Source organism: Podarcis cretensis, assembly GCF_951804945.1.
Source record: "Podarcis cretensis genome assembly, chromosome: 10".
In the NCBI taxonomy this organism is placed as follows: Eukaryota; Metazoa; Chordata; class Lepidosauria; order Squamata; family Lacertidae; genus Podarcis; species Podarcis cretensis.
The window spans coordinates 72,342,893-72,358,287 of record NC_137179.1 but is presented as its reverse complement, the minus strand read 5'-3'; the positions used below and the strand labels follow the sequence as shown (position 1 = coordinate 72,358,287).

Sequence of the window (15,395 nt, the reverse complement as noted above, 5' to 3'; positions counted from 1 at the left end):
TCCTTACTTTCTGCCATCAAGGTTGTGTCATCCACATATCTGAGGTTGTTGATATTTCTTCCGGCAATCTTAATTATGGGAATAAGTAGAAGTAAATAAATAACAATGTAAATGGCACTGAAACTACATGTAAACATGCAGAAGTCCCCTACTCTTACGGTAGCTTCTTTTAAAGCTGAAAGCAGCCTGGGATGGTAGGGAAGGGCTTGCTTAATCCCATCCAGCCATTTTACTGCTCAGAATTCATTTCCTTAGCTTTTTCTGCTCTTACAGGAATAGCTGCGGCTACCATTATCTTTTCTCCGGCAGAGTGAAAAGCAGCTGGGAAGTGGGGATATTGACTGGAAAAATTGCCAGAGGAGAAAGAATTGAATTGCCCTTCCTGCCCCCTTTAATCTATTCCTGCTGATCCTCTGCTCAATACTGCAAATCTTTGAGGCTGCTTTTAGTTTTGGTTTTGGGGTTGTTGTTTTTTAACAATCCAAGGGAACAATACATGTGCAGACACATGAAATAGAAAAGGGGGGGACACTGGAAAACCCAAGACCTACCCACACTGGAAGAGTGGCAGATGCAGCTGATAGACTATATGGAATTAGCCGAGATGACTGGCAGAATCCGAGACCTGGGAGAAGAGAAGGTTGAAGAAGACTGGAAGAAATTTAAGATTTATTTAAAAAAGCATTGTAATTTGGTTGAATGTTAAGAAGGATGCTTGATCATAAATAATTGACCACCACTAAATTAGATGGAATTAGGATGATAAGTAGATTGAGGAAAATATAAACTATTTGGAGAATGATTAGATTATGTTTAAAAGAATGGGACTTAGGAATATAAATAAGATGATAATTTGCTGGTTAAAATTTAAGAAGATGCAAGTGGGAGCGGGAGATGTGAGGGAGTCCAAAGAGGTTTTGAAAATATGTCATGATATATGCTATATTGTTGATTATTTTTGCATTTGTATTCAAAAAATTCTTAATAAATATTTATAAAAAGGGGGGGGGGACAACAGTAAATAAAAGGGGTAGGAAGATACATTGCAAAAAGTGGTCTTTTTAATAAAAAGAAGAAGAAGCAGCAAGGAACCATATCATTTTTGCAGTTAATGGATGGATGAATTGGCCATCAACAAATGCAGAGCATGAAACAAAAGTTTTGCAAACACCTGTAACAGGGGTATTTGATTCATCTTAAAACAGATGCAAGGAGATGTTAACATGGTGGTATTTACAAACAAGTGATTTCTCCCATGTGCATTTGAGAGGTGATCAAAACCAGTTCTGTACCAATGCCTAGGGTTGCCATGTTTAAAAAAGTAAAAACCAGGACATCCTGTTTGTTTGTTTTTAGGCAAACCATCCAGATATATGGCAGCCCTAGCAACGCCTCCATATAAATTTTCATTGACTCTTAGAACTCATTAGCACAACCTTTTGATCTGCACATTTGAATGGCCCAGGATGAATTATAAAGCTTTTGGGATAATACTCATTTGCTGCTGCTGGGCTGAACATTGCACTTCATAATGTGACTGTAACTGCCTCCTAAAAACTGGAAACAGCCAATCCAAACTGTACTCAGTACATGCCTGACTACAGTCATACCTCGGGTTGAATGTGCTTCAGGCTGAGCGCTTCCAGGTTGCACTCCGCGGCAACCCGGAAGTAATGGAGTGCGTTACTTCCGGGTTTTGCCGCTCGCGCATGTGCAGACGCTCAAAATGACGTCATGCACGGAAGCAGCAAAACATGACCCACGCACGCGCAGATGCGCCATCACGTCTTACGTTCCATTCAGGATGCAAACAGGGCTCCGGAATGGATCCCGTTTGCATCCTGAGGTACCACTGTATAGTGGTCAGGTTTTCCCCAGTCTTTTGAGTTCACAGTAGTACAGGACAAAGGGAGCCCTGGCTGACTAAAATCTGTCGCTACTACAGGCCTGTCCAGTAAATCTGTTTCAACTTAGATCCTAGAATTAATAAATCAATAGGGTTTTTTAGAGTTTACATATTGTTGTTTTCTTTTAAATTGAATAATTTGCAAATATCCAGACTGTCTTGCATTTCCTTAAGTGTGTCTGTAAAGCAGAGCATTAAATCAAATTACAATTTGCTTAATTAAAAGAGCTTCAAATACTAAAGCACTAGAAATTAATGAGAAGGAATTAATTCTGTACTAAAAGCCATGCATCGTTATTTTGTTTCTTGAAAAAAGCCCTATGAAAGCACTTTTTGCTTGAAAATAAAACTATAGTTCATCAGCAAGTTTCAGAAGTTGTATTCCTGATATTGGCTCAGGAAGTGTTTTAGCATGGGGCAGTGGTGAATTATGTGGCAACGGTTAACATCAACAGGTTTAGATGTAAAAATGGATGGACTTAGAGCTGAAGTTCAAAATCATATTTTCTGAACTTAGGTTGAATCCAGACATTCCCTTCTTCCAGCAGAGAAGCTCTTTCTATTAGAGGAAAGGAACATTTGGACCCAGCCCCTTGTGAGGAAATCTCTACCCTAGTGAAAAAATCTCCATTCATTTTTCCATGTTTTTGTTTGCATTCTAAGGACCAAAGGTGCAATCCTGTTGTGCCTACACATGTAAAACAGCATGAAGAGGTGCCACGTAGAAGCTAGAGTAGTCCTGACCTCTCCTGCAGCATGACTGCTTTGCAGGCCTGGCCCACTATGGCTGGGAGCTTCTCAAGTCCTTCCAGGTCTCTCCTAAAAGTATCTAGCAGCATCACCTGCGGACCTGGCACACAGGCTGCTGGAATAAACAGGAGCATGCAGAGCCCTGGAGGAAAATAAGTTGCTCAATGCTCCCAGGTTAGGCATGGAAAGCCATTCTGTGGTGTGTGTGGCCTGGTTGTGATGCAACACACTGCATACTGCAAAGGTGACCCTGGGTTTTCTGTTCACAAATCAGTGCTTCATTTATATAAGAGAAATTAACAAATCTTAGGTTGTGCCTGCAATGTCTAGTTACCTTTTGCCGTCAATATTTTTTCCTCTCAAACTAGCTTTGGGATGCTTGCGTCTTTGTGCAATATTTACAAGCATTCCATATTTTGTTTAATTTTACCTCCTAATTTCCATCGTACCATAAGAGGATTCAGCAGAGGACAATCATAAGCTTTTTCATTGGACAACTTTGTGCCTTACCCACCATGATCAGTCCTAGATGGGGTTACAATCCCTGTGAAAGAGCAGTTGTGTAGTTTGGGAGTGCTCCTTTATCTCAACCCGAGGTACTACTTCCGGGTTAGTGGAGTTTGTAAGCCGAAGAGTTTGTAACCCGAGGTACCACTGTGTGTGTGTGTGTGTGTGTGTGTGTGTGTGTGTGTGTGTGTGTACAGTGGTATCTCGGGTTACAGACGCTTCAGGTTACAGACTCCGCTAACCCAGAAGTAGTACCTCAGGCTAAGAACTTTACCTTAGCATGAGAACAGAAATCGCGTGGCGGCAACAGGAGGCCCCATTAGTTAAAGTGGTGCTTCAGGTTAAGAACAGTTTCAGGTTAAGAACGGACCTCCAGAACGAATTAAGTTCGTAACCCGAGGTACCACTCTCTCTGTGTGTGTGTGTTGGCAATGAGAAAGGGTGGAGTAGAAATTTCCTAAACCAAAAAGTAAAAAAATGTAAAGACCTTTGAATCTCTGCTCTTCCAATTGACCTTTAGTCAACTAAACGGACGACAAAGGGGAAATGCAGGGAAGAAAGACATTGTCTCCTGGTTAATCTTGAAAAGAAGACTTATCCCTAATGAATGTCATGACTTCCAAAATGATGGTGGATACTTTACTTTTGTTATCGGCATAAGCTCCAATAATGCTGATTTAGCTGTTGAGATTTTAGACAGAAACCCAAGCAGACTGAAGTGGACGTGCATTCGGGGGGGGGGGGAGAGAGAGCTGGATGCTGCTGCTGCTTACGAAACACAGTAAGACCGTCTAGACATTTCCCACTGGAACCCATTTTGCCTACATGCAAACATTAGTTTACTTCCTTGTACCTGCTATCTTGTATCGACTGCCGTTTTAGGTTAACTGTGCGGGTATATATATTTTTCCTTTTCTTTTCTAGCTGTACCCCATAAAATAGGCCGGATAATTGATGGAAGCCCCGCTGATCGCTGCGCAAAGCTCAAAGTCGGAGACCGGATCTTAGCTGTGAATGGCCAGTCTATTATTAACATGCCTCATGCAGATATTGTGAAGCTAATTAAAGATGCTGGTCTTAGTGTAACTCTTCGCATCATTCCTCAGGAGGGTAAGTAATTGACCCTTAAAACCCTGGAGGAAAATAGAAGTAGCAACCAATTAATCTGAACTGCACCCCTGGGAAAGTGAGGAAGTTTTTATATGTGCAGCCAGTGCGTGGCATTATATAAATGTTACTGCTGGATCCCCGCAGACCTTGCTAGAAGAGAATCTGAGCCCTTCAAAAACACTTCAAATGGCAAAAGTATATGTGAACCACCAGGAGAGGCCTTGATGAAGCACTGCAGGGTCTACTCCTTTGCCTCCTGGGAGAACTAACATTATATAGCAGTTGGAAATAATCACTAGCGTCCCCTGTTCCATTTTCACCCCACTTTACATAATTGCAACTCCACTGACGTCAGCTTTGCTTGGGTTTTTTTCCTCCAAGTTGTGCAACTGAGAACAGATTCAAAACCACAGGAGCACTAACAGAACGACTCTTCAGTATTAGGAACTTGTCCTTCCAATGGTTTTGTACCTTGTGTACTCACAGAGTGGGTGTTAAATTCTGCCCAAAATATGAGGAGAGCATTCTGATCTAATGGCGGTAATTTTGCTCATACCTTATTGCCTGGAAAGGCATAAATTCATCCTCCTTCCCCACTGAAAGCAACATAAGATATAGATTCCCTCCCCCCCCCCCTCAGTTTATCAGTTTGTCTCTTGTCACTGAATTAAAATGTTTTAAAAATATAATAATTTTCACCATCTGATTAACTTAAACAGGCTGGATTCAAACTAAGTTAGTTGCACATTTATCACTGAAATCAACATGAAAAAATCATAATGTTCCATTAAAATAAATCAAGTTCAACTAACTTCATCTGGATCAAACCTAATGATAGCAAGACCGGCACTACCATTAGGCAAGCTGAATGGCCCTCCTTGGTCAGAAGGTTAATGGGCCGCTAGCAAATGATTGGTCATTTTTATTTATTATATTTTTACCATTGTGGGGCACGCGCTGGATTTTTTGCCTCTAGTACAATAATGTCTCTGGCTGCCCCCACTGATATATCACAGTACTCTGTTGTTGTTTTTCTTCTATAAGAAAACTTACCTTTCAAGAAGGCTGGGGGCACTTTGGGGGGTGGGGCTTAGAACGCTCTGAAGGCAAATCAAGTTTCTCATGCGAAGGGCCATTGCTCAGTGATAGAGCACATGCTTTGAATGCAAAAGCTCCCAGGTTCAATACCTGGCATTCTCCAGGTAAGGCTGGGAAGTTTTCCTTCCCAAAACCCTGGAGAGCTGCTATTAGTCAGTGTAGACTAAGCTAGATGGACCAATGATCTGACTTGAAATAAGGCAGCTTCCTGTGTCGTTTGCAACCCAGTGCTGCTCCCCTACCCAGTTCCCGAATTTTGGTACTGATAGCTAGCAGTGGGTGGCTGGACAGCAGCACTTACCTGATGTCCCGGTGCTGGCATTGCTGCAGTGCCCCAAGAGAGAGAGGGGCAAGGAGGTGACAAGGTTGGCATAGTGCAAACACATTGTCAGGAACACCGGATTGGCTCTAGCTGTGTGTTTGCACCACACTGACCTCTCCCTCTTGTTATGCCTCAGCAACACCTGCTGCTGCTGCTGCTGCTGCTGCTGCTGCTGCTGCTGCTGCTATGGGCTTATGCAGAGATAAATATGGTTGCAGACTATGCAAGACAGATTGGAGAAAAACAGATTTCTCTGCCCATCTCTGCCCACAAAGCAATCAACATTTGGCATGAGAATTGTGTTCTTAGAGGTACAGGGAAAGGAGATGAGTTCTGTTTCATTAAGTAGTCTGTGTAGCTTTACATCCCAGTAGCACAATACTAAAAGACTAGAGATGTTGAATACATAAGTTGTGTGATTCTGTAGCAGTCTGTGCTGCTGGATGGATAACTTCTTTGCTTCCTGGAGATATTTTCCCTATTGGAAGTGCTACAGTATGAAAAAGAACATTTTATCATATACACATTTACAAATATTTGTTAATATCTTATGCACCTAAGAGGGGCTGGCCTTGTTTGCCAATGGCAAATGTTTAGCTGAGTTCAAAGGCAGCTGGTCTAGCCTACATAGTTTTGCTTTCCTGCCTGTTTTATTTGTCTAAATGTGCACTGCCCAACAGATTCAAAATGGGTAATAGCAATTGTACATTAATAGCTTGCTAGATATTTAGGTGCTTAGAAATTAAACAGAGCATGGAGAATAGAAGAAGGAAAACCTAAGAAAACTGCAAAGAATATTGTGGTGCCTTAGAAGACTGACAAAGATTTACTGTGACATGGGTTTTTGTGAAGTTGGGCTAAGAAAAAGCAGGGTTTTCAAATGCATTAGTTCTATTCCAGTCCAAATCCTTCATCCCCTTCTTGCTGAGTAAATTAGGCTGCAATCCTGTGCACACTTCCTCATGCACATGAACCCTGTGGGAAGTCTGTGATTGGTCTGTTAGTCATTCAAAACAGATCTTGAACATAAATTTGGGAAAGCTATTATCTGTGGCCAAATGGTTTTGAATCCAAGCAAGATTTCTCTCTTCCAGTTCCCTTTCCTTTCACTGTCATCCTCCTCTCCTTCTTACATCATGTGTCACAGGTCCAGGGGTCCAGATTTGAAACCTTGCATGAGCACGATATTATCTATGAAAATCTTCCATCTGATACTGTTGTCCTCATGCTTTAGACGTGTGGGCCTAAGCCATCTAAAGTTTCAACTGCAGAGCTGTAGTGAGCTGCTATGGGCTCTCATTTTCTCTCTTTTTCTCAAAGTGGAACCTTTCCATATTTCTCTCTGCCCTTGGAAGGAACTCTGAGAAATGAAATGTGTATGTCAATTCCAACTGGGTTTTGAATAACACGCATGCCAGCCAGAGCAGGATGAGATTTCAAACACGATCAGATGAAGCTTTCTAAGTTCAGGTGTCTTAAAATCTAATTACAAGCCATGATAATAAAAGCAACAGAACATAAATTGCCTGAGATGGGGTATGACACAGCAATGATTGCCTCCCTTTGCCCTTTACTAAATGCCACGCGGTGACAGCTCTCTAATCACCAGTCTTCCGTTATGCAGAGCTGAACAGCCCAGCTTCCGCACCCAGCTCAGAAAAACAGAGCCCCATGGCACAGCAGCACAGCCCCATGGCTCAGCAAAGCCCCCTATCCCAGCAGAGCCCCGTAACACAGCCGGCGCCTCCACAGCCTCTCCAGTCCCAAGGACACGAAAACAGGTAAGGAAAGAGCAGGTGATCCAGCCTTCTGCTTTCTCCAGGTATACAATGAAAGACTGTGATTCCCTAATGGTGGGTTTGGGAGACCCTTTGGGGGAAGTGAAGGGACCGTGATCAGGAGAGGCTCCCACTCATGGAAGGAGAAGGGAGCAGTTCCCCCAAGTATTCTCTTCTGTTTCACTCCCCACATTGTTCCAGAGCATATTTTTAAGGAACAGAAGGAGCTACAGGGAGTAAATCAGGGAAGTGCCTCCCCAACTCTTTCTGTGAGAGAGACCATTCTTTGAGCAGAATTCCTCTCACGGTCTACCTGCATCCAGCCCTTTATGCTAATGAAACAGTGCATAATTTGGTAATGACGTATCCGCTGCTGTGAGCGGGACCTAGCGCAAATGGCACTTTGCCTATGTAGTAATTGCCAAAGCTTTCATTTGATGACTTTTGACATGATTTTACCTTATTCATGTTAAGAGTTCTTATGGTACTGCCTCATAATATTATATCACTGGTTTCACAATATGACTTGCATTGTTGCCATAGAACACTTTATCATGTGAAAAAGGTGCACAAAAGTTACTTTGATCAGAAGTGGTCATGGGGGTCAAATATGGTTATGATGCTGTTGCATCTTTTTAATCTTAAAACTGACTCCCTCTCATGAGCCACACAAGCAAACCAGTATTCGAAATCATTTTGTCAAGCAAATTTACAGCTTTCTTGGTTTATAGCAGATCATTAATCTCCAAATCATTTCTCCATGTTAGTTACCAATCTACTTTTTTGTATCCCTCATGGACACAAGTAAGAAAGCTCTACCATAAAAGAAAGTATCAGGTTAAAACTTCTATGGCCATTTTGTAATTTCCAGACAATTATATTTTGTCCTTGTAAAAACTTTCGTCTTGTAAAATGTGACCTAATACATTATCATTATAGTCATTCACATCATTGATTTACCAATGTACCTCGTCCAAAACCTTGACCCAACAGTAAATGACAGTTTCAAAGTTCCTACACAGTGTTATAAAAAGGACTAATTAGTTGTGCTTCAAGTACAATGCTCTGTATGTCATATTCATTTAACACTCCTACAAAATTAAGGCTGCAATCCTAAACACACTTAACTGTAGAAGCAAGTTCCTTTGAAATCAGTGGGGTTTACTTTTAAGTAATGTGCTGAAGAGATGCTAATGATCCAAAATCTTTATGAGGTACTTTTAAAAAGCTACTTTAGGTGCATCCAGTGGGAGCTTTTGATTGTTAACTTCTTATGCTTTTTGGAGAGCAGACCTCCTGATGCCTTAGCACAAACTGATTCTGAAGGATGAGGTTAGAGAAACACAGGGTCAGAACTTCTGTAGGTGGGTGAAGCTAGTTGTTCAATTCTTTGGATACTTGACATTGAGTAGAGGACAGCTCAGTTTCATGTGGCCTTTGAGCTAATGTCATCTGGGTGGCAAGAAGAGAGAAAGGGGGGAGGGGTAGCTGAAAGAGTGGAGAAAGGTGGGAGAAAAAGAGTGAAAGGCGTAGCAGAGAGGTGGAGAGGGAGAGAGGGATGGCAGACTGGGGGTGACCCTATGCCAGGCATAGGCAAACTCAGCCCTCCAGCTGTTTTGGGACTACAACTCCCATCACCCCTAGCTAACAGGATGATGGGAGTTGTAGTCCCAAAACATCTGGAGGGCCGAGTTTGCCTATGCCTGCCCTACACACTTTTGACTCTGACCTTTGAAGATGCATGCGAATTTTTATGCAGAGTTATTTTTAAAATATGGAATGGGAAACATTGCAATAAATGCCCACATTTATTTTATTTAATCTTCAGGGCAAAACTAGACAAACATTTACATTGCGCTTTCTGAAAATGAGTGTGCATGAGTCTTGTTCCTAAGGGAGTGGTGTCTCGCCACACACCAGCTTCAAATAATGAAGGTACTGCCAGTCTGGACTGCACTAGAGCACATGTGTTCCCCCATAACAGCAGCCATTTGAGACAAAGCACCTACAGCTACCATAGGACAACCAAAGAGTATGTCCTCACCAGCAACAGCTAGGAGGCAGAGGATGGTGCAGGCAGTGCAAAAAAAATAATAAGTGCAGTTGCTGACTGCTCAGCTACCACCAGTCACATCTGTGTGGGGGCAACTAGACACTCAGCAGTGGCCTGCTTCCATTACATTGAGCAGCTCACAGACTCCACTCACCATTTACCAACCGTGGGCGTCATGCTTTTAACTATCCCCTTGATCTGGTATGGTCTGTCCTGACGCAGATCGTTTTCCACCCAATCCCGAATTCAGTTACCTCATTTTGCAACCCAGAAGTATGCTTTTTATTTCTTGAAACGTGTTTAACAGCTACCCACTTTTCAGTTTAAATAATGCCTTACTAAGGTTCCAACGTAACAATTCTTTATTGCTTAGTTATAGGTCAGAGGTAAAAGCAAGGCAGGATGTGAAGCCCGACATCCGACAACCTCCCTTTACAGACTATAGGCAGCCTTCAACGGACTATAGGCAGCCTCCATTAGACTACCGACACCCTCCAGTTTTGGATTACCAGCAACCACCACCTCTGGACTACCGACAACCCCCGTTGATAGACTACAGGCAACATTCTCCTGACACCAGGCAATACCCTTTATCAGATTACAGGCAGCCCCAGGTACCTGTCTGTTTGTATCTATCGTTCTAATAACGTTTTTCCATTATACCATGCCCAAAGCCGTTTACGATGAAGTTTGATACTTCTGTCTGTTGATATTTAACTAAAGTCCCAAACCTAGTGCTTTGCATGCAGGAAAAGAGAAGAGACACCACTCAGGGGTAGAACATGGGCTTGGCGTGTAGAAGTTTCCCAGGCTCAGTCCCTAACCTGCCCACTTAAACAAAGGCAAGGGGAAAGGGACTCTGGAAAGCTGCTGCCAGTTTGAGTAGACAATACTGGACTAGTTGGACCAATGGTTTAATGAGTTAGTATAAGGCAGATTCACAGGATTAATTTAATTTTGAATGCATTGATATTGGCAGTATCCAACTAACATGTTAGTATCCAACTAACAAGGATTTCTATTTGTGCAATGGGCCTTCCCCCACTTTCCTCCCCTCCTCCCCAAATCTGCTCTGGAGGATTGGGGCAGAGGGAATCCTAGAACAGATTTTGCGTTACTCAGTGCTACTTTAGTAGGGTTGCCATATTTCAAGAAGTAAAAAATCTGGACAATCAGTGGCCCAGCAAAAGTTGTTGAGCTTTTGATCGCCAAATAAGTTGTTGAGCTCATTTCGGGCAATCGCCACGAGGAGCCACCGGCCACTGAAGCTGCACTGAACTGCGCTCAGCTCCACAATCAGCTTCCTCTTCCTCCTCCTGTCACTGCCACTGGCTGGGGGTTGCTTCTCCCCTCCTTGCCCTCCGCAGCAGCAGCAGCAGGAGGAGGAGTCGGCCACTAGAGATGTGCTACACTCAGCTCCATGCTTGGCCTACTCCGCCCCCTGATTGTTCTGAACATTGGGGAGGGCACCCCCAAACTGGAAGGGCAGCAGAGCAGGGCCCCTAGGAGTTGGCACCTATGGTGTGGATAAGCCCCAAGTATTCCTTTGTGGGGAAGCATTGAAACATGCAATCCTCCCTCACCCCATAGCCTAGGGAAAGCTTTCCTGCTTGGTTTTGCTAATTTTATAAAGTGGACCTGAAAGGAGGGGGAAGGAAATGTACAGAGAGAAAGAGAGATTATTAATGCATCATGTATAATTCAGATTGAGAGTGCCTTGGTGAATCAGAAGGGCAAGAAAACCTCTGTTTATGTATATGTTTTCTAATATATATTTTTAAGAGAAGTGTTTAATACCCTCAAAATCTCCTTCACAGCCTTATCTGCAATCCACAGTTGAAATACTTAGAGTTAAGCTGATTTGCATCCCAATCATATAACCATTTCCCTGGAAGTATGTCCCATTTATTTCACTGGGATTACTTCCAGGTAAACACACTCCAGCCTCCTTGGTTTTCTTTCCACTGACCAATCTGCCTGGGACAGATCTTAAGGAGCCACCATGTTAGAGTAAAGCTGTGGTTTGTGACACTGATTCGCCATAGGTATTGGCACACCCCATTCAAAGTGCTTATCTGCTGATATAATGGCTGCATTCAGACATCAGATTGTTCAGACATTCAGATTGTTTCCTGCTTGGCAGGGGGTTGGACTCGATGGCCCTTGTGGTCTCTTCCAACTCTATGATTCTATGATTCTATCTCCCCCAAAGCAGCAAAAACATAAAAAACACCCATGTACCCAGATCAGATACTTACCAGATAACAACAACCTATGTGGATAAATAAGTACACTCCTTTCCTCTTCAATACACATCGAAGGCTGAAAACACAACCGCCAGATTTCCATGATTCTTCCCAGTAAAAAAACAAAAAAAGAATGATCTTTGGAATTGGGCCTTTTTGAGTATCAGCCTCCATGTGGACTACATGTATCACACATAATTTTAGATGCCTTTCACCACACAATAACTGCTGCCAACTAGTAAGTGTTTGAACCAGGCTGTAGCATCAAACATTAAAACAGATGTTGGGAACATTCAGCCTTTACAGATATTGCCGAACTACAACTTCCACCATCCCAGGCCACTGGCCATGTTTGCTAGGGGTGATCGGAGTTAGAGTTCGGCAACATCTGGAGGGTCAAAGGTTCCCCATGCCTGCAGTAATTCAAGCTAAGTCACAAGTATTTTCATTTAATTTAGCTATGGGTTGAGAATTGTAGCCTCGATAAAGAAAATCGCTCTCCATTCATTGAAATGATTCATTTCCCCCCTGTTCTTTGACCATACAGGACTTTGATTATTTTACTGTGGACATGGAGAAGGGAGCCAAAGGATTTGGATTCAGCATTCGAGGAGGAAGAGAGTACAAAATGGATCTCTATGTGTTGAGGTTGGCAGAAGAGGGGCCAGCAATAAGAAACGGAAGAATGAGGGTAAGCTGGGTTGAAGAGGCGGGAGCTAGCAGAGGTACTTGAAAGGAACGGCACAGTCCAAACCCACAATCTTGCAGGATTAGAGAGTTTGGATTTGGCAGATCTTGGGCTGTCCCAGTTTAGCAGTGGCTCAGCCAGTCTAACGTAAGACAATGTGAGTCCCCAAAAGGGGAAATTCTGGGGAAGGTGCAAGGAGAGACTTCCAAACCCCTTTCAGGTTTGTCATGTGACTGGAAACCTGGTGAAACATACACTGGTGGTCTAAGTCATTGAATCATGGAACCATAGAATTGTAGAGTTTGAAGGGACCCCAAGGTCACAACCCCCTGCAATGCAGGAATCATGCATGACAGATGGCCATCCAAGGTAAAGGTAAAGGTAAAGGTACCCCTGCCCGTACGGGCCAGTCTTGACAGACTCTGGGGTTGTGCGCCCATCTCACTTAAGAGGCCAGGGGCCAGCGCTGTCCGGAGACACTTCCGGGTCACGTGGCCAGCGTGACATCGCTGCTCTGGCGAGCCAGAGCCGCACACGGAAACGCCGTTTACCTTCCCGCTGGTAAGCGGTCCCTATTTATCTACTTGCACCCGGAGGTGCTTTCGAACTGCTAGGTTGGCAGGCGCTGGGACCAAGCAGCGGGAGCGCACCCCGCCGCAGGGATTCGAACCGCCGACCTTTCGATCGGCAAGCCCTAGGCGCTGAGGCTTTAACCCACAGCGCCACCTGCGTCCAAACATCTGCTTAAAAACCTCCAAGGAAGGAGAGTCCACAACCCTCCCAAGGGAGACTGTTCCACTGGCAAACTATTAGAAAGTTTTTCCTGCTGTTTAGTAACTTGAAGCCATTAAGTCATATTCACCCTGAATTGAGTTTTTACTAGGGGTGCACTATGGTGGCTTTCTATACTACTACTACTACTAATAATAATAATAATAATAATAATAATAATATTTTAAAACTATTTATACCCTGCCCATCTGGCTGGGTTTCCCCAGCCACTCTGGGCAGCTTCCAACAAAATATTAAAACACAATAGTCCATCAAACATTAAAAGCTTCCCTAAACAGGGCTGCCTTCAGGTATCTTCTAAAAGTCTGGTAGTTGTTTTTCTCTTTGACATCTGGTAGGAGGGTGCTCCACAGGGCAGGTGCCACTACCAAGAAGGCCCCTCTGCCTGGTTCCCTGTAATTTGGCTTCTCGCAGTGAGGGAACCGCCAGAAGGCCCTCAGCGCTGGACCTCAGTGTCCGGGTAGAACGATGGGAGTGGAGACGCTCCTTCAGGTATACTGGACCGAGGCCGTTTAGGGCTTTCAAGGTCATCACCAACACAAACGTACTGGTTGTTCTGCAACTATCATTGAACAAAGTCAAACGTACTTCGAAGAAAGCATGTGGAGGGTCAGGGTGTCAGGCTGTGATTTTATGTACACTTACTTGAAAATAACTCCCAGCCAGACTCAAAGCATATAGGACTTTGCTGCACGAATGCTGCCCTGCAACTTTTTCTCTTAAGCCTCTCCCTCTCCAGAGTCTTGAGGTGGGACTTGCCCATGCCTTCAAAGTATAGAGTCTTGAGGTGGGATTTATGCTATAGCTCCTCATCTGGGAGGGAGCCTCATTGACCTCAGTGAGCCTTCCTTCTGGTGAAACATGTCGTACAGTATAGGATTGCATTGTCAGAAAGTTAAAAAGATGCCTGTGCCTGATTACTCATGCATAATAGTCCATGGAGCTCATCCAAATGTTCAGCGGCTGCTCTTCTTGATGCAGGAAATAGCTTCTCTTAATGTAAAGTTATTTTTAGCTCTGGAAACCATAATTTTGCAGTGATCTCTATGCAACAAAGGGTTTTCTCGAGAATTAATCTATGAGACAGCACTCAGGGACTTGAGAAGGGCAATATTTAAATATTAACTACCAGCCTATAGATAGATAGATAGATAGATAGATTCTTTATTGTCATTACACAAGTGCAACATTGCACAGTGCAACGAAATTGGATGTCATCCCTTAAAAAAACAACAAAAGCAAAACAGCAACAACAACCAAACAAACCACATTCCAGCCACACCCACACCCACACCCATCAAACTCCCAGGTCACACTATCGAGTTACAGCATTCAAAAAGGCCACAGCTCTTGGATAGAAACTATTTTTCAGTCTATTTGTCCTTGACTTGATGTTTCTATATCTCCTGCCAGAAGGCAGTAGTGCAAACAGACTGTATCCCGGGTGAGATGCATCCTGCAGGATGTTGTTTGCTTTCCTAAGACAACGGGAACCGTACAGTTCTTCCAAAGATGGGAGAGGATGACCAATAATCCTTTGGGCTGTGGTTATGACCTTCTGGAGCACCTTCTTCTCCCTAGCTGTACAACTGGAGAACCAAGCACAAATACAGTATGTGAGAATGCTCTCTATGGAGCCTCGGTAGAAGGACACCAGCAGTTTCTCACTCAGATTGTTCTTCTTTAAAAGTCTGAGGAAATAAATTCTCTGCTGAGCCTTCTTCACCAGAGCAGTGGTATTTGCGCTCCAAGTCATGCCCTGATCGATAGTCACTCCCAAAAACCTGAATTCCGCCACCCTCTCCACCCGTTCCCCGTTGATATACAAGGGCTGAATGACCGCCTTTTTTGTCCTGTAATCCATCACCAATTCCTTGGTCTTAGCTGTATTAAGAGCCAGATTGTTCTCTCCACACCAAACACAGAGCCGCTCCACCTCGTCCCGATAGGCGGACTCATCCCCTCCTGAAATGAGCCCCACCACCGTAGTGTCATCAGCAAACTTGATGATTTTGTTGCTGGAATAGATGGCTGTACAGTCATACGTATAGAGAGTAAAGAGCAGGGGACTCAACACACAACCCTGTGGTGAGCCGGTGTTAAGGCTAAGGGCTTTGGACATATGTGACCCTACTCTAACCCTCT

General features: G+C 43.7%; 1 protein-coding gene across 18 annotated transcripts in view; it reads left to right on the top strand.

The window, feature by feature from the left end:
* Nucleotides 1-15,395, top strand: part of MAGI2 (membrane associated guanylate kinase, WW and PDZ domain containing 2) — a 618,641-nt gene that overhangs the window by 565,552 nt on the left and 37,694 nt on the right. For 17 of the 18 annotated variants that reach the window (XM_079993547.1, XM_079993552.1, XM_079993551.1 and 14 more), the window contains 4 exons: nucleotides 4,088-4,273; nucleotides 7,318-7,474; nucleotides 9,898-10,138; nucleotides 12,318-12,461. In XM_079993547.1, coding sequence (XP_079849673.1) covers nucleotides 4,088-4,273; nucleotides 7,318-7,474; nucleotides 9,898-10,138; nucleotides 12,318-12,461 — 728 coding nt within the window. The remainder of the gene's footprint in view (nucleotides 1-4,087; nucleotides 4,274-7,317; nucleotides 7,475-9,897; nucleotides 10,139-12,317; nucleotides 12,462-15,395) is intronic. The other variant, XM_079993549.1, reaches the window with a different exon arrangement.